Source organism: Diospyros lotus, chromosome 10 (assembly GCF_014633365.1).
Source record: "Diospyros lotus cultivar Yz01 chromosome 10, ASM1463336v1, whole genome shotgun sequence".
Taxonomy (NCBI): Eukaryota; Viridiplantae; Streptophyta; class Magnoliopsida; order Ericales; family Ebenaceae; genus Diospyros; species Diospyros lotus.
Window position 1 is genome coordinate 23,328,836 of NC_068347.1, and position 17,649 is coordinate 23,346,484.

The window sequence follows — 17,649 nt, forward strand, 5'->3', positions numbered from 1 at the left end:
TACTACCCTCCTTTGGGCTCTTGGGGTATTACACACATTGTGTCATCATCATGAGATCCACAGCTGTGGGTTAGCTCTCAGCTATCGCTCTTCAACGACCATGAGGCCCACCGCACTTATGACCCCCTTAGTGGTTGCCCTCTAGGCAACCTGATGTAGGATCGAGAACCGATGCTTACATCACCACCTCCCAACCCAGGGTATCGACAATCACCCCCCGTACTGGGGAGGCTAGGGGGCCGATTGGCCCCTAAGCATGAATCCCACATCGGTAGCCCAGAGGGCAATCACTGAGGGGCTCATAAGTGCGGTGGGCCTCCTGATCGTTGAAGAGCGATAGCTGAGAGCTAACATGTAGCTGTGGGCCCCATGATGATGACACGATGTGTGTAATACCTCAAGAGCCCAAATGAGGGTAGTATATATCGAGAATATGTAAGGAATGAAATAACACCAGCTGAATACAGTTTGGACTGAATGTAGGCAAAGAACTCCCAAGTTAAGCGTGCTTGACCTGGGGTAATCCAATGATGTATGAGCCCCCTAGGAAGTTCGCGTAAGTCTATAAAGGTAAGTTGTCTTGAACCTTCCTATCACTCGATGCGGGGTGTTACAAAAATGTGTGTCAACACAACCCAATTTCAACTTTTAAAAGTAAGTATATAATTTTGTAGAAAAATTCTTAAGAGCCAAACAGATTGACACTTATAAAATGAGAGATAAAAGACTAAAATATTTTTGCCTATATTATATTATACTTTTTTTTTTAATACAATATGAGTGCACATTTTAATTTTTTATCTCAAAGGGCTGTCAGTCAATCTGCCTGCCTTGTAACCCCTAAGAAAAAGAAAAAGGGTAAGCCAAACAGCTCTCTATAAATATTCGCTTTCGCGTCTCGCTTGCGCGTTGCGGCGCTGCTTTCATCTCGTCCCTGCGTTGTTGTCAGGTAAACCTAATGTTTGATCTCTCTCTTTCTCTCTCTTGCGTTGATCCATTCCATGGATAATGAGCTTTCGTTCGGTTGAATGCCGGGAAAGAGAGGAATTAAAAGAATTTCAATTTGATTCAGTACATTCCCTCTGCATTCGTAACTCGCCTTTTTTTCTGTTTCCTTTACGCAGTTGTTTGTTCTTCATGGCAAGCAGACTGAAGATAGCGCGTTTTACAGAATGTTAGGGGGCCATTTTCTGGTATCGGTTAAGTTTCAATATTTAAGTTCAAGTGTGAAGAAATGGATTCTGTATTGTAGGTTTGCTTCGTTGAGTGGTTACTGGCTGGTGGTAGTATTACTAATTGCTTGACCTGATACGTTGGCCTTTTGGAGAGAGGAAAACGATTTTCGTATGAGGAGGAACTATGGGATTTTGGATCTTCGATCCAAAGCGAGTTGATTTGCAAGGTCATGCTTGCCAAACCCAGCATCAAATTTAAAAGCTTTGCTTGATCACAGGATTTTGTATTTATGAGTGTTAAGAAAACAAATAGGGTCACTCACAAGTCACAACTTCATGGAACAACTTAAGTGAAGCCATGCAGCACACCACTTCATTATTTTAAACCTATGAGATTGTTTTTGTTACACTAATTCAAATTTAAATTCATGACTGGTAAACATGTGGTGAGACTATTTAGGAACAAAAAAATTAAGTTCAAAGAACTGACTGAGCTTGGAATTTTGAACTATACTTACTGGTCTTGTTAGCAAACTCTGGAAAGAAATTTACTTGTCTCTAGGAGACTTCTCAACACTGAGATATTCTAATCATGAATGCTAATACGAAATTATGCAGTACACTTTCAGTTTGGTAAGAATTTGTTTTATGTGAAAGTATATTATTATTTTAGCAAATATGTTGTATCAGGAAATCAGATAATTTTTCCTTTTATATATCTATAAACTGCAATAGCAGAAAGTTCTGATAAAAGTGGATTTTTTTTTTGTTAAGTGGTAAAAGTCAATTTCAATATTATCTTTTAAACAAACATTTTCTCTATCTTTTGAAAATGTTAGCATTCCCACAAACTGTGTGTTTTAGTTCAACATTAGCATTCATAAAATTATCTTTTCTTCTGCAGAGGAATCCAACTAGTTAATGACAAGTATTGTACTGTTTTCTCTTTATGTTGGGTTCCCAATAATTCTGGTTGCATTTGTATGCCAGACTTGAATACTGAAACTTACGCACGTTCTTATTTTTTAGAATTATGCTTTCCATCCCTGTGATGAATGATTTGAAAATTAAAAGTAGTGGACTGATCTTCACTGATGTGAAACCTACCCTGAGGGATGTTGAGATGGATCTAGTCTAATTGAAATTATTCTCCTTTTATTATCTGCTTTGTCCTCATTGCCTTGCATGGGGGCATTGATTTTGAGTATTTAAAGGAATTAGTTTCCTTCCTTGCTTAAGTCCTTCCATTTCTTGTTATTTAATATTTATATGCATTTTTTTTTCTTTTTGTATGTTTTTTCTAAAACATCTTTCTCTAGATATGTAGTTCATAGCTGCCAGAAATTCCAAACAAATTACTAGTAGAATAACCTTTTTGCCGAGTATGGAGTTCTGAGGGGTACTCTTCCTGTTTAACTTTATGTTGCTTTGCCTTTCTCAAGTTTTCCTTATAGGCTGTTGATTTCTCGCTGGTCTTTTTGGTTTTAATAGTGGTGAAAGATGCTCTTTCTCAAGTTGTACTATTTTGAAGCAGTTAATTGCTGAAACCCAAGGACCTTACTGACATAGGACACAGGCCAGACTAATGGGCAACCCGTGGGCCATGGGGCTTCTGTGATTTTGGGGTCTGAGGAGGGACTATGAATTGAGATATTACTTTTAGCAATGTGATTGTTCATGTTCATAATATCTGACATTTGCTTTTGATGCATCAGTAGGTTATAGACACATTGTCTTTTCAGTATGCTAGTTAATCAGTCCATCTCTTTTGAATATTGTTCTGCATCCCTATGATGTATGTGATGTTTATTAAAAGTAGTGGACCGAGCTCCATTGATGAGTAATAGTTCTGAAGTATGGAGTTTTGATAACATTTTACATGCATGTTAAACTGGTTAATTTGATTTTTGGACTGTATGATGTCTTATTTATATGCATGTTATTCAGATCTGATGGAATTTAAGATAAATCAGCCAGTTTACCTTTATGAAGGGGCATGCATAACATTTTATATTTATTGAAGCCTTTATTTTATTAATGGGCTCCGTGTTGTGCTGAGGTTGGGTTCACCATTCATCAATGCTTATTCTGTTGATATACAGCTGCAAACCCTTCTGCAATTCAACCATACCATATGTATTCCATTTGTTCCAGAGTTGGTTGTACATGACATTGTTCCTTTTTTCTTGGGACTCTACACTTAATAGTTGGCAGAATATTCTTCATTGGTACATGATGCTTTCTTCCATGGAGATGGACCTAAGACTGACTATGGACAGGACCCTTTCCAAAATAGCTGTGTGCATTTGAAGGATTAAAATACTTGATAAACATGGTTTGACACCAAATGGCTATATTACAACACACCTTCTCAAATTAAGGGAAAATAGCTAAATGAAAGCAGGGAAAAATTAAGGGAAAATGGCTAAATGAAAGGAGGGAAGCATATGGGAAGTCACATTAAGAGCATGCTTTGCTGCCATTTTTATGTTAATGTGTGTTATAGCTGCAGGTTGTGTGGTGTAGTAACATTAAAATAATATATTCTAGTTAAGTTAATGCTCAGAAGGAGAGCTAAAACCACCTCTGGGTTATTAAACTTAAATCATCCATGTCTCCCAGGTCAGGTCTAACATGAAAATTGTGTACATTGCTTGCTACTTAATGGTTGCAGAAGAAGCTTGTCAACTGAATTCCCCCCAACAACTAACATCTTCCTGCAATATTTTTTAAATTAGCTTTTGGGTTTTCAGTTACCAAGCTCTACCTTGTCGTATACCTCAAATGCTCAATTTGCTCCATTTTTAATGCTTTTTATATTTTCTTGTGTGGAAAGACATTTATTAGTGGCTCATGTGCACCAGTGCAGTTAAGGACCATTAATGCTTTTAGATGGTTAAGCAGACGGGCAAGCAGCTTGTACATGGGATGGTTAGTTACAAGTACAGCCTGGAAGTATGAATTAGCTTCAAAAGCCTGGATTGGATTCAGAGCTTGTACAGGCAAACTTGCTGGCAGCAATTCGATCTGCTGTGTCCCACTGTAAAGCGGTTCTTGTTTTGACTCTTCGGGACACCTAACCCCTCAGTTCACTGACAGTTGCTGTATTTATGTTGCAATAATTTTTTGGAGAAATTTACCGGCCAGTTAAGTGTCCAAATTCTAAGTGTAGAGTGCATAGGACATGGAGAGGAAGCTGACCTGACTATTTCTGCATGCTAATTGGAGAAAATTACTGCATTTTTGTTGCTTCTTTTGAGGTCACGATGTTAATTATACAAAGCAATGCCTTTTTCTCAATATATAGCTTGGATGTCTTTCTTATTTGTTAATTTCAATTATAGTAAAATGCTATTTTCTGGCCATTCTTGAAGCAAGCTTATGTCAGAATTTTGAGTGTTTTAAGAAACACTAGCTCTCTATCTTTGGAATGGAAATCCAAACATCATTCGAATGTTGGCCGTTGTCTCAGAAGCATTAAACGAGTAAATGTTTACAAGCACAGGTTAAAGCATGAGGGTGCTCGAAGAAGATTCCATCCCTCGCTGGTGTAAAACATATTGAAGCTTTACCATGTAGTAAAAATTGTACTTCTAACAAGACTAGCTTTGCCAAACGAAAGCTTAATTTAGTCGATATATGATCAGCACAATCACAAGTCCTAAATTCAGCAAGCACGACTATGTATATAAAATTATAAATCCTAACGATCTAGCCATTTTTGTTTATAGTTATTATTGTTGCATGGATACAACAATAAATTTGTTGAATAAAAACGTCATCTTTAAGTTACTCGAATATGTAAAAATAAGAAAATAGTCAGAGAGCGTGGGGAGCTTTCTGCGCAACCATTCCGACACTCAAGTTAGATATCAAGTATGATGAAATAAATTATATTGAAATTAGTGTCAGAGACGTTTCTTTTCAAGAATGAATGTCTATTTATTTATAGAGAAATATAGTGATTTAAAGTATAACAGAATTATGATTTTTATAGATAACGCTTATTTTGATGGACGACGTCTATCTCTTATGGATGACATTTATCTTGTCTTTTTTGAAAATAAAATTTCTTATAGATGATACTTATTCAAATATTTCATGATCATTTTAGAATTAAAATTCGCTATGGATAATTATCTATCATTTTTTTGGAATATTCAAGAGAAATTTTAAATGTCGGACCTATCGTATTTGTACACTTTGTGTGAGACTCTCCCGCATATAGAAAATTTATGCCTTTTAGCCTAAAAAGATATTATGGCCTTTTGAGCTTTTTTTGCTTTTTAATAGATTTTTATCTATTACACAAGAGTCATATCTTATTAAAAACTGATATCTTATATTATGTTAAAGGTCTCTCTGTCTACTTCATCAACTAGATTCATGGGTAAGTCTATTGAAAGATGATTAATTAGAGAAAAATAACCTTGCGCACACAAAATAATATCTTGAGTTCTTTTTTCTTTTTTTTTTTTTTGAGTGACTTACGGATTTTGAAATGTTTGCCTTATGTTGATGATGATACACAGGAACATGTTTTGAGAAACAAAGCCTTAGCAGACGCAATGGCAACTTGAAATTGGAATCCAGAAGCTTAGTGATCATGGTCACAGGTGTGTCCACAGGCTCCGCCATTTGAGGAGAACTTTAGGTTATCTGATCCATCTCAATGCACCAATTATAGAATTGGGTGGCTAAGAATAGCATTGGAAAAATTAGTTGGAAGAGAAAACAGTTGAAAAGAAGAGGATAAGACAGCCATTATTTCTCATAAGAGTAACTTTAACGCGTTAATGCAACATAATCCCTCGACGCGCCTTAAGTTACAAAAATGCTTCCATCACATCATTCTTGTCATAAAATTTGTAAAAAAAAAAAAAAAGAAAAGTCTTTCCTTTGCCAACCTGAATTTACTAAAAAAATGGAGAAACAAAGAGTGAGAGGTGGTTAAGCAAAATAGTGTTATATATCTATTGCTGAGATTAGCAAATTTGACTCTGTCAAAGATGCATCTGAACAGGAAGGAATGGAGGAAGAAACTTTGTAGAACTTTTACAAGGGAAACAAAACACACTCTTCTTTTCCAGGGATAAGGTTTCTTGAGTTTCCCAGCCTTTCCCTGAATCGGGTGCCTCCTGTTTGTGCTTCAGAATGAATTGAAGCACTTGCGTGTGGCCAACAGTGAAGGTTTCTTGTCATTCATCTCAAAACTTTTTGACAGTTTCTTGGAATTTTTGGCTACAGTTTTAGTGGTAGAGGCCATTGAAGATGAGCTGCTTCTGGTGTTGCATGGCAGAGAAGGATGACAACCCAAAATCGCCAGAAAAAAGCGTCAATGGAAATGCAAACATTAAAGCCTTCACCTCATTTGCAAATATTTCCTTCAAATCTGGTAATTCTTTTTCCCTTTTCTGAGATACTAAGATTCAATGCACATTGTAAGGATCTTTCTTTTTTTTTGTAATTTTATGATTGTTTGATAACTTCGGCTCATTCTTCATCTTGTTCGTGTTCCAATCATGTTTTGAACCCCATATATATCTGATATTATCAATATTCCAATCTGGGGATTTGCATTACTCTATAAAAGAGTCAAGGATCGATTATCTTTTAATCACCTGTGTATTTTCTATCTAGTTCATTTTTTTCTCCATGGCATTTCATGGTTTTCAATGCTTATGCCATGCTATTGAATGAATGATCATATCCCAATTGAACTACAATTTTTGCCCATCTTTGGCACATTGATGAATCATTGTTACAATTGTTGCAAGGTTTTGAGGTTCTAAAAGTATATCAAATTGGGTGGAATTTTTAACTACTTAGACAAGTGTCATGCAAAACTGTAATGTTGCCTTATATATTCGATCATATTTCAATGTGCAGATAGCGGCAAGCGCAGGTACATCACTGAAGAGCTGGCGAAAATGGGAAAAGGGAACATCTCTGCTAAAATTTTGACGCTCCCAGACCTGTCTACTGCAACTGAAAACTTCAACCCCGACCTTTTGGTGGGTGAAGGAGGTTTTGGGAGGGTATACAAAGGGCACATTGCCAGCTTAAATCAAGTACTTGCCCTCTCTCACTGCGTATTTCACAGTATTCATTCCAAATTGCTCGAGATATGCATTCTAATTCCCAATTCATGTTCGTGTTGCTGTTACTCAGGATGTTGCTGTTAAGCAACTTGACAGAAATGGACTCCAAGGAAACCGGGAATTCCTCGTGGAGGTGATGATGCTGAGCCTTCTACACCACCCGAATCTTGTCAATTTGGTCGGCTATTGTGCAGATGGTGATCAGAGGATTTTAGTGTATGAGTTCATGGCTAATGGTTCCCTCGAGGATCATCTACTAGGTAAATGCAACACACCAACTCTTTCTTTCAATTGCATGTAACCGGGCATAATCTCATGGATTAGGACATGTGATTTAAATTCTTCGGATGATGCAAAGATTTCCAGTTAGATCTGTTTAATAGCAATGGCTTGAACCTTCTTTTCATCTGCATTGCTATTAACCTAAGTTCACATACTAGATTAAGGTTTCTCTATACTATGCTAATGAAAAATCTTGTTTTTTCAGATTTACCTCCAAATAAGAAGCCTTTAGATTGGATCACAAGGATGAGAATTGCTCAAGGAGCAGCAAGAGGTCTTGAGTATCTGCACGAAACAGCTAACCCTCCGGTGATTTACCGGGATTTTAAGGCATCAAACATTCTCTTAGACGGGGATTTCGGTCCAAAACTTTCTGATTTTGGGCTGGCCAAGCTTGGTCCAACTGGTGATAAGAGCCACGTATCCACGAGGGTGATGGGAACTTACGGCTACTGTGCTCCTGAGTACGCATTGACCGGCCAGTTGACGACAAAGTCTGACGTGTACAGCTTTGGAGTAGTGTTTTTAGAGATGATCACCGGAAGGAGAGTCATTGACAAGTCAAGACCAAGCCAAGAACAAAATCTGGTCATTTGGGTATGTTCCAAAATCTTCTCAACTCCAAAACAACTAACTGAAAACAGAATGGAGATACTTACAGCATTGTTGACATGTTTTGACACTTGATTCAATAAAAGTACTGATTCCAATATAATCAATCATGCAACCATCTATGCAGGCACAACCTCTATTCAGAGACAAGAAGAAGTTCGTGCTGATGGCCGATCCATTGCTGGAAGGAAACTACCCGATGAAAGGCCTATACCAAGCACTTGCAATAGCGGCAATGTGTCTGCAGGAGGAAGCCTCTGTCCGGCCTTTGATAAGTGATGTAGTGAGCGCGCTCGAGTTCTTGTGTACAGGGAAGAAGGATGAGGAAGATGCAGAGGACAAGGAGGCATCTGCATCTCCCTCGAATAGAAATAGTGTTGAAAAGAAGGATGCCCCGGATGCTGGTACATTGGAGAAGGACTGATTAAGAAGGTGCCATTATTGGGAACTCTTATGATCAACAACTGTCTGGATCGATCCGAGTCGGTTCTCAGTTGCATCCTTCTGGGGATTTAAGCATCAAATTGTAGCATAAAGATTTCCAAGAAGTTGTCAATATTGTGAGAGGTTTTGGTGCAGCATTGAGGCATGGCTAATAGAGGCTGTTTATGCAGGATGTAAGTTATCAGAAAGAGTAGAGGACAGTAGCTTTAGCTGCCTGCTCTTCTTTTCCATTTGCTCAGATGATGAATCTAAATCTCCATTAATGGGAAGGAACTACACTTGACCACACTTTCTACACCACACCTAATTAATTACGTTTCCTATCAATCTAAATTGTAAGATAATTAGGTGTTGATATCTTAAAGTAGTCTTCTTTTGGTTATCAGCAAATTTAAACTGAAAATTTTGGCACAAGCCAAGTCCCAGAGGCGGAGGGTGACGTTTATTGTAGGGAGACTAAACATTTAGGCAGGGTTTGTTAACTAAAATATAGAACATAAAATGTAAGATATGAAAATTACTTTATATTTTTGTTCTTTTCAATATATTTATTAAACTTATCTGTTTACCTTTGAAAAATAAGTCACATCATTTCTTATTTGACATTTTTTAAATATGCTTATCTCCTCCCCTCAAAATAAACATATCTTGGATTTTACAGATAAGAAAAAATGATGCATATGTTTTTCAGTGCATTCCAAAAAATTTAACAAACAATTTGATAAAAATCTTGTTCCCAACCTTATTTTGACCATATATTGGTTCTAAAAGCATTATAACATTATCTTGATTCAATCTTATCTTACTCATTTTAACATATGTTACCTTAATGTATAAATAAAAAGGGATTAGAAGCCATCAAATTTGGTTTTTATTTTTGCAAAGTTTTTGTACTTAGGATTATCTTAAAAAATATATAAATAAATTCTAAACATAAATCAACTTATGTCGAGGCTCATTGCATTATGAATAATGCTTATAAGTTGCGTTGGGATAAATAAATCATAATTGTGTCTAGAATTTTAGACTTTAGAACCAACTCAATTATATTGAAGCATTGAATCAATTCAACTTAGTTAAATTTTAGTTGGACATCAATTCCAAATTCATGGTATAAAAAACCCATAATTTGAAACTTGTAGCACGATAAAATGGGAAGATTTATACAACTTTTACTTCTAAAAAAACACAAGCAAATATTTGGTTAAATCAAATATATTTGACTAAGTTGAGTTAGAAAATAAAAGCAATTATGTAAGGGTAGTTTTATCTCAAACTCAAATTGATGCTGATGTAGTTAAAAAAATAAAAAAAATCAATGTATTTATATAATGAGTGGACATAGATGTAACTTACTTATTAAATTTATAATATTGTGTGGATTACATTGACCATACTTAGGTTTCTTAATGTTTTCTAAGAGTTCTTTTGGTGTATTGTTATAATATTTTATATGTCTATATATTTGCTAAGATTTAAAATATTTATTCATATTTGATATTATTTAAATGTCTGAAGACTTATTTGGTTTGATGTAATGTTATATTTAGCTTGGGATATGCTCCGGCTTATATTATGTACATTATTTATATATTTTTATTTAATAAAATTATTAATTTACCAAAAAAAAAAACCCTAGATCATGATCAATTATCAGGGGCATGCATATACAAATTCCCAAAATTGAGGGGTCAAAATATATTTTTCTTAAGGAGAGGGTACTGGTGCAACATGGAACCTTTCATAAGAAAACACAGAGAAAACAAAAATTGCCAGCCATGGAAATTGTCCGCTACATTCGGGCTTATTATACTCTCAGAACCCCAGCAAGGTTTAAGTCCCCCCCACCCCTCTCTCTCTCTATGGGCTGTCTCTCTCTCTGCTCTTTCTGCTTCGCGCTCAGAGCCACCAGTTCCAGTTTCAGTTTCACACAAAGCACAGTAAAACCCTAGTAAAACCCTCTCACACATAACCATTACTATTTACTGTGTCCTCCGAAAGGCTTATCAGGACGGCTCTTCTCGGCGCCAAGCTCGGAAGAGTTGCAATGGCGGTTTCCTCTCAACCCGCCCGCTTTAAGCCCTCTTCTTGCCCGCCGGCTCCCTGGTTTTCCCCTTCTTATCGTCGCTCTTCTTCCGTCGCTTCTCCCCTCTCCTTCTGGCGTTCCTCCAGGAAAGCGCTCCACAGGTTCAGTTTCCACTCCCTTCCCTACTTTGATTCTTTTTTGTGCTCTATTCTGCTGTGTTTTTGTTCTTGCTATCTAGGTTTTCGATTTTCACATTTCCCTTGGGATGGTTTTGCTGCTATGTTTGGAATTTGGAAAAAGAAGGCTTTTGAAAATACGCTTATTTGTTTTTTCAGTTAAGTTAGAAGATGAGAACAGAATCATCAAGTAGATATTGGTCGAGAAAAAAAAGAAAAAGAAATTCGTTTTTCACATACTCATTTTGATTTTTCATGTATTGGTTTTACATATTGGTCTTCTATATGTTTGGAAATATGAAATGTATGGATGTTTGTCAAAATTCATTTTTTGGTTTAGTTATTCATTCTTCTTGCTTCCGCACCTTGTGTCATTAAGGCTTGTGACGAGGACGATCTCACTCTTCTTGCTCCTTCCAGAAAAGCCACCCACTTTTTTACCTTGTTGCAATATTTGTTAAAACTCTTTATGCTTTATTTGATAGTCCTTTTAGTTTTTTTTTTCTTTTTAATTTGTTGTACCAATTTTTGATTTTTCATGCGTCAGTTTAGGCTCTTGGCCTAGCCCGTGTGGCTTCCTGCCGCTGTGTTTGGGAATTTGATAACTGAGTGGAAAAGACATCTGGGAGGATAACAGAGGAAAAAGATGGAAGGGGTTAAAGTTATGCTTGCATATTCCATCAGTTCCTTTGAACAAGACGAAAATGAATAGATATTTGTTTAGAAGTTATTTTGTTTAGTTTGCCTAAAATTTGGAAACTCAAACCACCCATTTTCTATGTTGGAGTTGTTATAGGACGTGGGCTTAGTTCTTACCTCATTATTGCTTCAAAGCCCACTCCACCTGTGCGCTTGTGAGGCGTGATGCTTGGTGGTATTTCTTTGGGATTAATCTATTATATTTCCCAATCAATGTAAGTGGGATTTGACCTGGTGTCATATTATATTTTCTACTTCACGTATTTAGTCAGCTCTTGCAGGTTGGGATGATAATGGATATAGTTGGGTAATTTTGGCTAACTGAGGTTTTATCACTTGCCAAACTTTTATGCAATAGCACCATTGGGCAAACAAACAAATTATCACGTGATTGTGGTCAATATGGTATTTTATATTTTTTAACTAAAATTCTAGAACACTTGTTGCTGTGTTGTGTATGAAGTGTATAGTTTGAACAGCACACTGAATGCTTATCAAATGGAGTTCTAGCTACACAATGCATATTACTCGTAAGATTTATTAATGAGTTGTATTGATGATAAAGGTGTAGAATTCAATTATGTTGAGTTCTAGCCACTCAATTAAATATCCACTTTATTTATGAACGCGTTATGTTTAACAACTGCCTTCCTATATGCCTTGGGGCCAAAAATAGTTGTTTTCAAGTTTTCTGTAACACAGAATGGAGAGTTGGTACATGTAAGTACAGGATTGATTCACTTGATTCTTTTCCAGTAGCTGAATTATCATGGGGTGGGGAGCATTTAGTGGAAGAAGCTGAGCAGGGGGCAGACTCCAGTTATTTAGCACAAGAGGAATCTGTTTTTTTCTCTGTTTTGACAAAATGCTTGTGAGCCAATTAATCAATAGAATGGCTGTTTTTGAGACTCGTTTTATTTGATAAATTGCTGAGTATGTTGATTATCTAACTTATCAAAAAGAAAAGAATATGTGGATAATAGGAGGTGATTTTGTATTCTCCATCATGGTGGGGGATACTTTAATTGTTTGGTGTCCCCTTCCTCCCACCCTGCTTCTAGGAAAAACACAGGTTATCTTTCTGCGTTATTTGACTTTCTGATTGATTAATATTGCAGGAAGGGAGATTGTGCAGTCCGCCATGTTTCTGGTCCATTATCAAATATGGTTGCGTTTAGTAGTTCTTTGCAGTTTAAACGAGGTTCAGGTTATAATGCCATGCCACTTTGTGAAAAATATACACAGAATGACATGAAATTTTGTCGCCAACAAATTGAATGGAAGCTTGTGGTTCCTACCCAGTCAAAAAATTCTTCTTCTTCAATTGCTCGGATGCTTCCTGATCTTCCAGATCATACTAGTTCTAAAGGAAACTCCTTCTCTGGGGGTTTTGGTAGCCTGCAAGGGCTGGAGGAAGAAGAGACACAAGGATGTCAGAGAGGAAGTGCTTCAGGTGCTGCTGGAACACCTTGGCTTGAGGAGAGGAAAAAGTTAAGGGATACGAGGATGTCGAGTTGTCGAAATAGAGACGGTAGTTATAGAGATACGGGAATTCCGTCCGAAGGGCATACTGGAACAATTATGCAATTTGGATTGGAGGGTCTGCAATATGATAGCACTTATGAAAGTCTAAAATGTTATTCAAATGCCAATGGAGAAAGACCTTTGCAAAGCTCCTTTAGACAGGAAAATGTGGGAATTGAACAAATTAACCTGCAAGTTCATAGAACAACACATAAATCCAGCAGTGAATGTAGTGAAGGAAGCAGACGCTTGGTGTCTGGCTTGACTAATGATGGTATTGCTACGTGCACTACAACTTATGGTGCAGTGAGTCTTATTGGCAATGACAATGAATTAACCAAATTGTCCTCATGGCAATATTCAAGTGACAATCCACAGTCTAATGCTAGGAATGGAGCTTTGAGAAACACAGTGGGACAGGGGCTCTTGGCTGATCCTTCAGTAATTTATGTGCCTTCAGACGAATCCATTAGTCTTCAGCCAAAATATTTCAGAAAGGATAAAAGGCAATCTGGTACAACTGAGGGTCATGTTCAACATATGCCAGCTTCCTCTCAACACAAATACAGAAAGAGCAAAAATACATCTGATCATAATATTGGTGGTCCAACTCATTATCTGAGGGAACAAGATTCATCTTCTGCACAAACATTCCTAAAAGGTCTGCAGCCTAATGGGTTATCATCGAGGCAGCTCTTAGAGGAATGGGAGGAAAGAAATTTGGAAAAGCTTCATGGTGGCACCATTGACGAACTTCAAAAAGATGCAATAGATAGCAATACTGTAAATGGAGGCAACATTAGACCAAAGACTGTTCATGATCCTAATCCTCGTAAGAGGCTTCTTGATATTTATGATAAGGTTATTGTAGTTGACAATATAACCAACGCAGAGGAAATTGTTAGGAAGCTTACAAATCAATACAGGCACTGTGTCCATGCATGTGATACAGAGGCATGTTTCATACATTTATATCTTTGTCTATCCATTACTGCTGATCCATTATACTTGGATACTATATCTGAATTCGTGTATTTGTATATTTGAGAGCACTCCTAAGTTGTAGGTTACCAGTCAACTTACTATAGCAATTTACTGGTTATTTATAGGTGGCAAATATTGACGTCAAACTGGAGACACCTGTGGACCATGGAGAAATAATATGCTTTAGTATTTATTCTGGACCAGAAGCAAATTTTGGTAATGGAAAATCATGCATCTGGGTAGATATTCTTGATGGTGGTGGCAAGGATCTGTTGGCTGTATTTGCTCCATTTTTTGAAGATAAATCCATCAAAAAGGTAACATTTTTTTCATGGGTCATTACCAAGGGCAGGACTTTAAAGGTCATCAAGTTTGTGAGACGACTAATAAAGACAGTCTCATCTTGTATTTTAGTTGACTTTTAGGTTGATTATTGGGAATGGTGGTTGCTTTACCTTATCTATGAATTTGAACATGATGACCACTTGTTCCTCTTGTAGGTTTGGCACAATTATAGCTTCGATAAACATGTCATAGAGAACTATGGTCTTGAAGTGCGTGGTTTTCATGCTGATACAATGCATATGGCTCGACTCTGGGACTCTTCAAGGAGAACAAAGGGTGGTTATTCTCTAGAGGCACTTACGGGTGATCCAAAGGTGTGCCCTGGTGAAAATTTGATTGGCAAAATGTCAATGAAAACCATCTTTGGCAGGAAAAAGATGAAAAAAAATGGATCTGAAGGCAAAATTATCACTATCCCCCCTGTTGAAGAACTTCAAAGGGAACAAAGGGAAGAATGGATTTGTTATTCTGCCTTAGATTCAATGAGTACATTCAAACTATATGACAGCTTGAAATCAAAACTATTGTTGAAGGAATGGAAACTTGATGGGAATACAAAAGGAACAATGCTAGACTTTTATGAGGACTACTGGCTACCATTTGGTGAACTCCTTGTAGAAATGGAGACTAGTGGGATGCTGGTGGATCGATCCTATCTTGCTGAGATGGAAAAGGTGGCTCGAGCAGAGCAGCAGGTTGCTGCTAATAGGTTTTGCAGATGGGCATCTAAATATTGTGCAGATGCTAAGTATATGAATGTAGGAAGTGATGCACAATTGCGCCAGCTCTTCTTTGGTGGAACTCAGAATAGGTATGAGGCACGTATGTTTCTGTTGGTTCTGTTCTGACATTTACTTTGACAGGGACAATACTTCTATGGTAACTTGTCAAACCATGCATGCAGGTGGCATTCCCTGTGATGCTTTGGCCCAATAAGTTTACTAGATCTTTTGTAGTGGAGCTTAAATTTTTTTAACCTTTCTTGCTAATGACCATTTTCGAGATTTGGTGCTATAAATGTGTTCTCTTTCATTGAGATCATCATTTACTGCTCAAAACTCTCAGCATTTAGTAGATTGCTGAAGGCAGGCTTGACATATTACGGTTCATAGTCTGGCTTAAACCTGCATGGTGAATTTAATGCAAATTTTAATCATTCAACAAAATGGGTTTTGTTACCCTGCATGATTATTCGAAGTCTACTAACTAAGGACTTAAAATTCAATTCACGTATTCTTATTTTTTTGGTTCCTTTCCAATTTGGCTCATGTGATTGTACACTTTTTAATGGAGATCAAAAGTTTTAATTATTTTGAATGTTATAAATTGGGAGCACTGGCCTTTAATCCTCTCAAGAAACTGATCAAACATCCCTCAACACACTCTCAACTCACCGGCCAACACACCACAACACAAACATATAATAAAGAACATAATTTAAACAAGAACAAAACAAGAAAGAAAACACGCAAGCCACATGAGGAGACAAAATTTTATCCTGGTTCATGCCAATTGAATTGGCACTGCATCCAGCCTTGAAACCACCATCGAGCAACCTTCTTTGTTGATGGATAACAACAAGTCTTTCCCTTTTTCTCTCTCCCACGATATAAGCATTCCCAAGAATGAACAAGATTATTCTAACCCACAGCTTTCTCACTCTCCAGGCTCTCGTGAAAACAGAAAGATAACATGCGATGCTCTCTCTCTCAGCCCCTCTGCCCTATTTATAGAAAATAGGGCGATATTTCCTAGGGCCGGTTATGACGTTACCGGATTTTCCCTCCACTAATAACTAATATTACAAGAGAGCCACCCGCCTATCAACTAACCCATAACCGCATACAAAAAACACTGCACATAATCCTATTACTAACTCTAGACAATCTTTAACATTGAACTTTATAATTCTAGTTATATGAGGTTTTAATTATTTAAACTCTTGTTCTCACGATGTTTCTGATTTTTGTTTCCTAGTTTAGTTGGGGATTCATGAGTTTATAAATACCTTATAGGAATTATTCATGTTTGGATCATTGACTATCGAATATAGAATATTGGTTATTGATGTCTTTCTTCATCTCTTCTCTTTCTGTATATTGACTATTGAATATAGAGTATTGGGTTGCTACCCACTACTTACTACTGATTTGATAAGATTAAACTTTTATGATTATATGACCATGATCAATAATTGAAATTAACTTATTTAGGGCCTGATTAGTTTTCATGTATTCGTTTTTAGGTTTTATCTTCAATTTTTGTGTTCAGTTTTGTTTTCTATTAAAGGTCAGAAACTAGCATTGTATTTGATAATGTGTCTTCTTCCAAAATTGTGAAAATAGAAACAGAAATATTCTGAAAAAATTGTGTATTTTATCAGGTGATTAATATATGTAGAAAATCATTTCATATTGATAACATACTTTCCACCAAAGAATATGTTGATAACATTCAAGGGCCACTGAATCGCTGGTTGAAGGAGGAGAAGAAAAAGGAGGAGGAAGCAAGAAGAAGATCCACAGATGACGAATTAACGGCGGAAGGAAAAAGGAGTAAAGAAGAGGAGCAGATGAAGGAAAAGAACTGAAAAAGCCTTTGGTTGTTGGCTGAAAAAAATGAAAATGGAATAAGAAAAGCAAGAGTGGAAACACTTATTTTTGGTATTTTTGTGTTTTCCCGAAATTTTAGAAACCATGTTGATTTTTTGGAAACAAAAATATATGCCAAACTACCTTTTCTGTTTTTTCTTAACCAAAATTTTGAACTCAAAAATTGAAAACTGGAAATGGCAACAAAATCAAACGGGCCCTTAGGAATACTTTTCATGGGTACTGAAAGAAACGTTAATTGGAAAATGAGTCAGTGATATAATGTTCTTGAGGTTACTATGTTGTCACATGTTATGTGTGTGTGTGTGTAGTGTGTGTATGCAGCATGGCTTATTGACATGCCTCAGTTGTTCACATTGAAGCTGATGGTTGTGTATTCAATAATTTATTACTTAGTATGCCCCACTATTTTTGAGAATGTAACTGATTGATGTGAGAGCAACATGGTGAAACAATTTATGGGAGGGATGGTTCCAGTGGAAACATTGGGCCTGACTTTTCCGTGGTTCATTAAGAATTATACAAGTTCCATCCTCCTGGAGTTATATGTCTCCTTGGATTTTACAGGGTAAGATGAATTGGTCTTACAGCAGGAAATACATCCATGCTGGCTTGCATTTTCTTAGGATATTCAAATTTTAAATATTCAAGTGCATTTTGAAGGACCAC

At 36.7% G+C, this 17,649-nt stretch overlaps 2 protein-coding genes, 1 long non-coding RNA gene and 2 other non-coding genes across 5 annotated transcripts in view; all 5 read left to right on the plus strand.

The window, feature by feature from the left end:
• Positions 1–838: 838 nt before the first annotated feature.
• On the plus strand, positions 839–4,499 carry LOC127811947 (uncharacterized). Its single transcript, XR_008025804.1, has 2 exons — positions 839–949; positions 1,125–4,499. It is a non-coding gene; the product is annotated as an uncharacterized LOC127811947 (long non-coding RNA).
• LOC127812354 (small nucleolar RNA R21) lies at positions 2,217–2,293 on the plus strand. Its single transcript, XR_008025860.1, has one exon. It is a non-coding gene; the product is annotated as a small nucleolar RNA R21 (small nucleolar RNA).
• LOC127812355 (small nucleolar RNA R21) lies at positions 2,959–3,034 on the plus strand. The gene has a single exon (XR_008025861.1). It is a non-coding gene; the product is annotated as a small nucleolar RNA R21 (small nucleolar RNA).
• A 1,186-nt stretch (positions 4,500–5,685) lies between the features above and the next one.
• LOC127811874 (probable serine/threonine-protein kinase PBL23) lies at positions 5,686–8,992 on the plus strand. The gene is made up of 5 exons (XM_052352064.1): positions 5,686–6,570; positions 7,065–7,246; positions 7,347–7,536; positions 7,764–8,155; positions 8,298–8,992. Exons 1-5 carry the CDS (start codon positions 6,447–6,449, stop codon positions 8,592–8,594), a joined length of 1,185 nt encoding a protein of 394 aa, XP_052208024.1. The 5' UTR covers positions 5,686–6,446; the 3' UTR covers positions 8,595–8,992.
• Positions 8,993–10,440: 1,448 nt separating this feature from the next.
• The window catches only part of LOC127811873 (DNA polymerase I A, chloroplastic/mitochondrial-like), a 40,663-nt gene continuing 33,454 nt past the window's right edge, over positions 10,441–17,649 (plus strand). The window contains exons 1-4 of the mRNA XM_052352063.1: positions 10,441–10,801; positions 12,634–13,993; positions 14,149–14,340; positions 14,524–15,179. Coding sequence (XP_052208023.1) covers positions 10,662–10,801; positions 12,634–13,993; positions 14,149–14,340; positions 14,524–15,179 — 2,348 coding nt within the window. The 5' untranslated portion in view covers positions 10,441–10,661. The remainder of the gene's footprint in view (positions 10,802–12,633; positions 13,994–14,148; positions 14,341–14,523; positions 15,180–17,649) is intronic.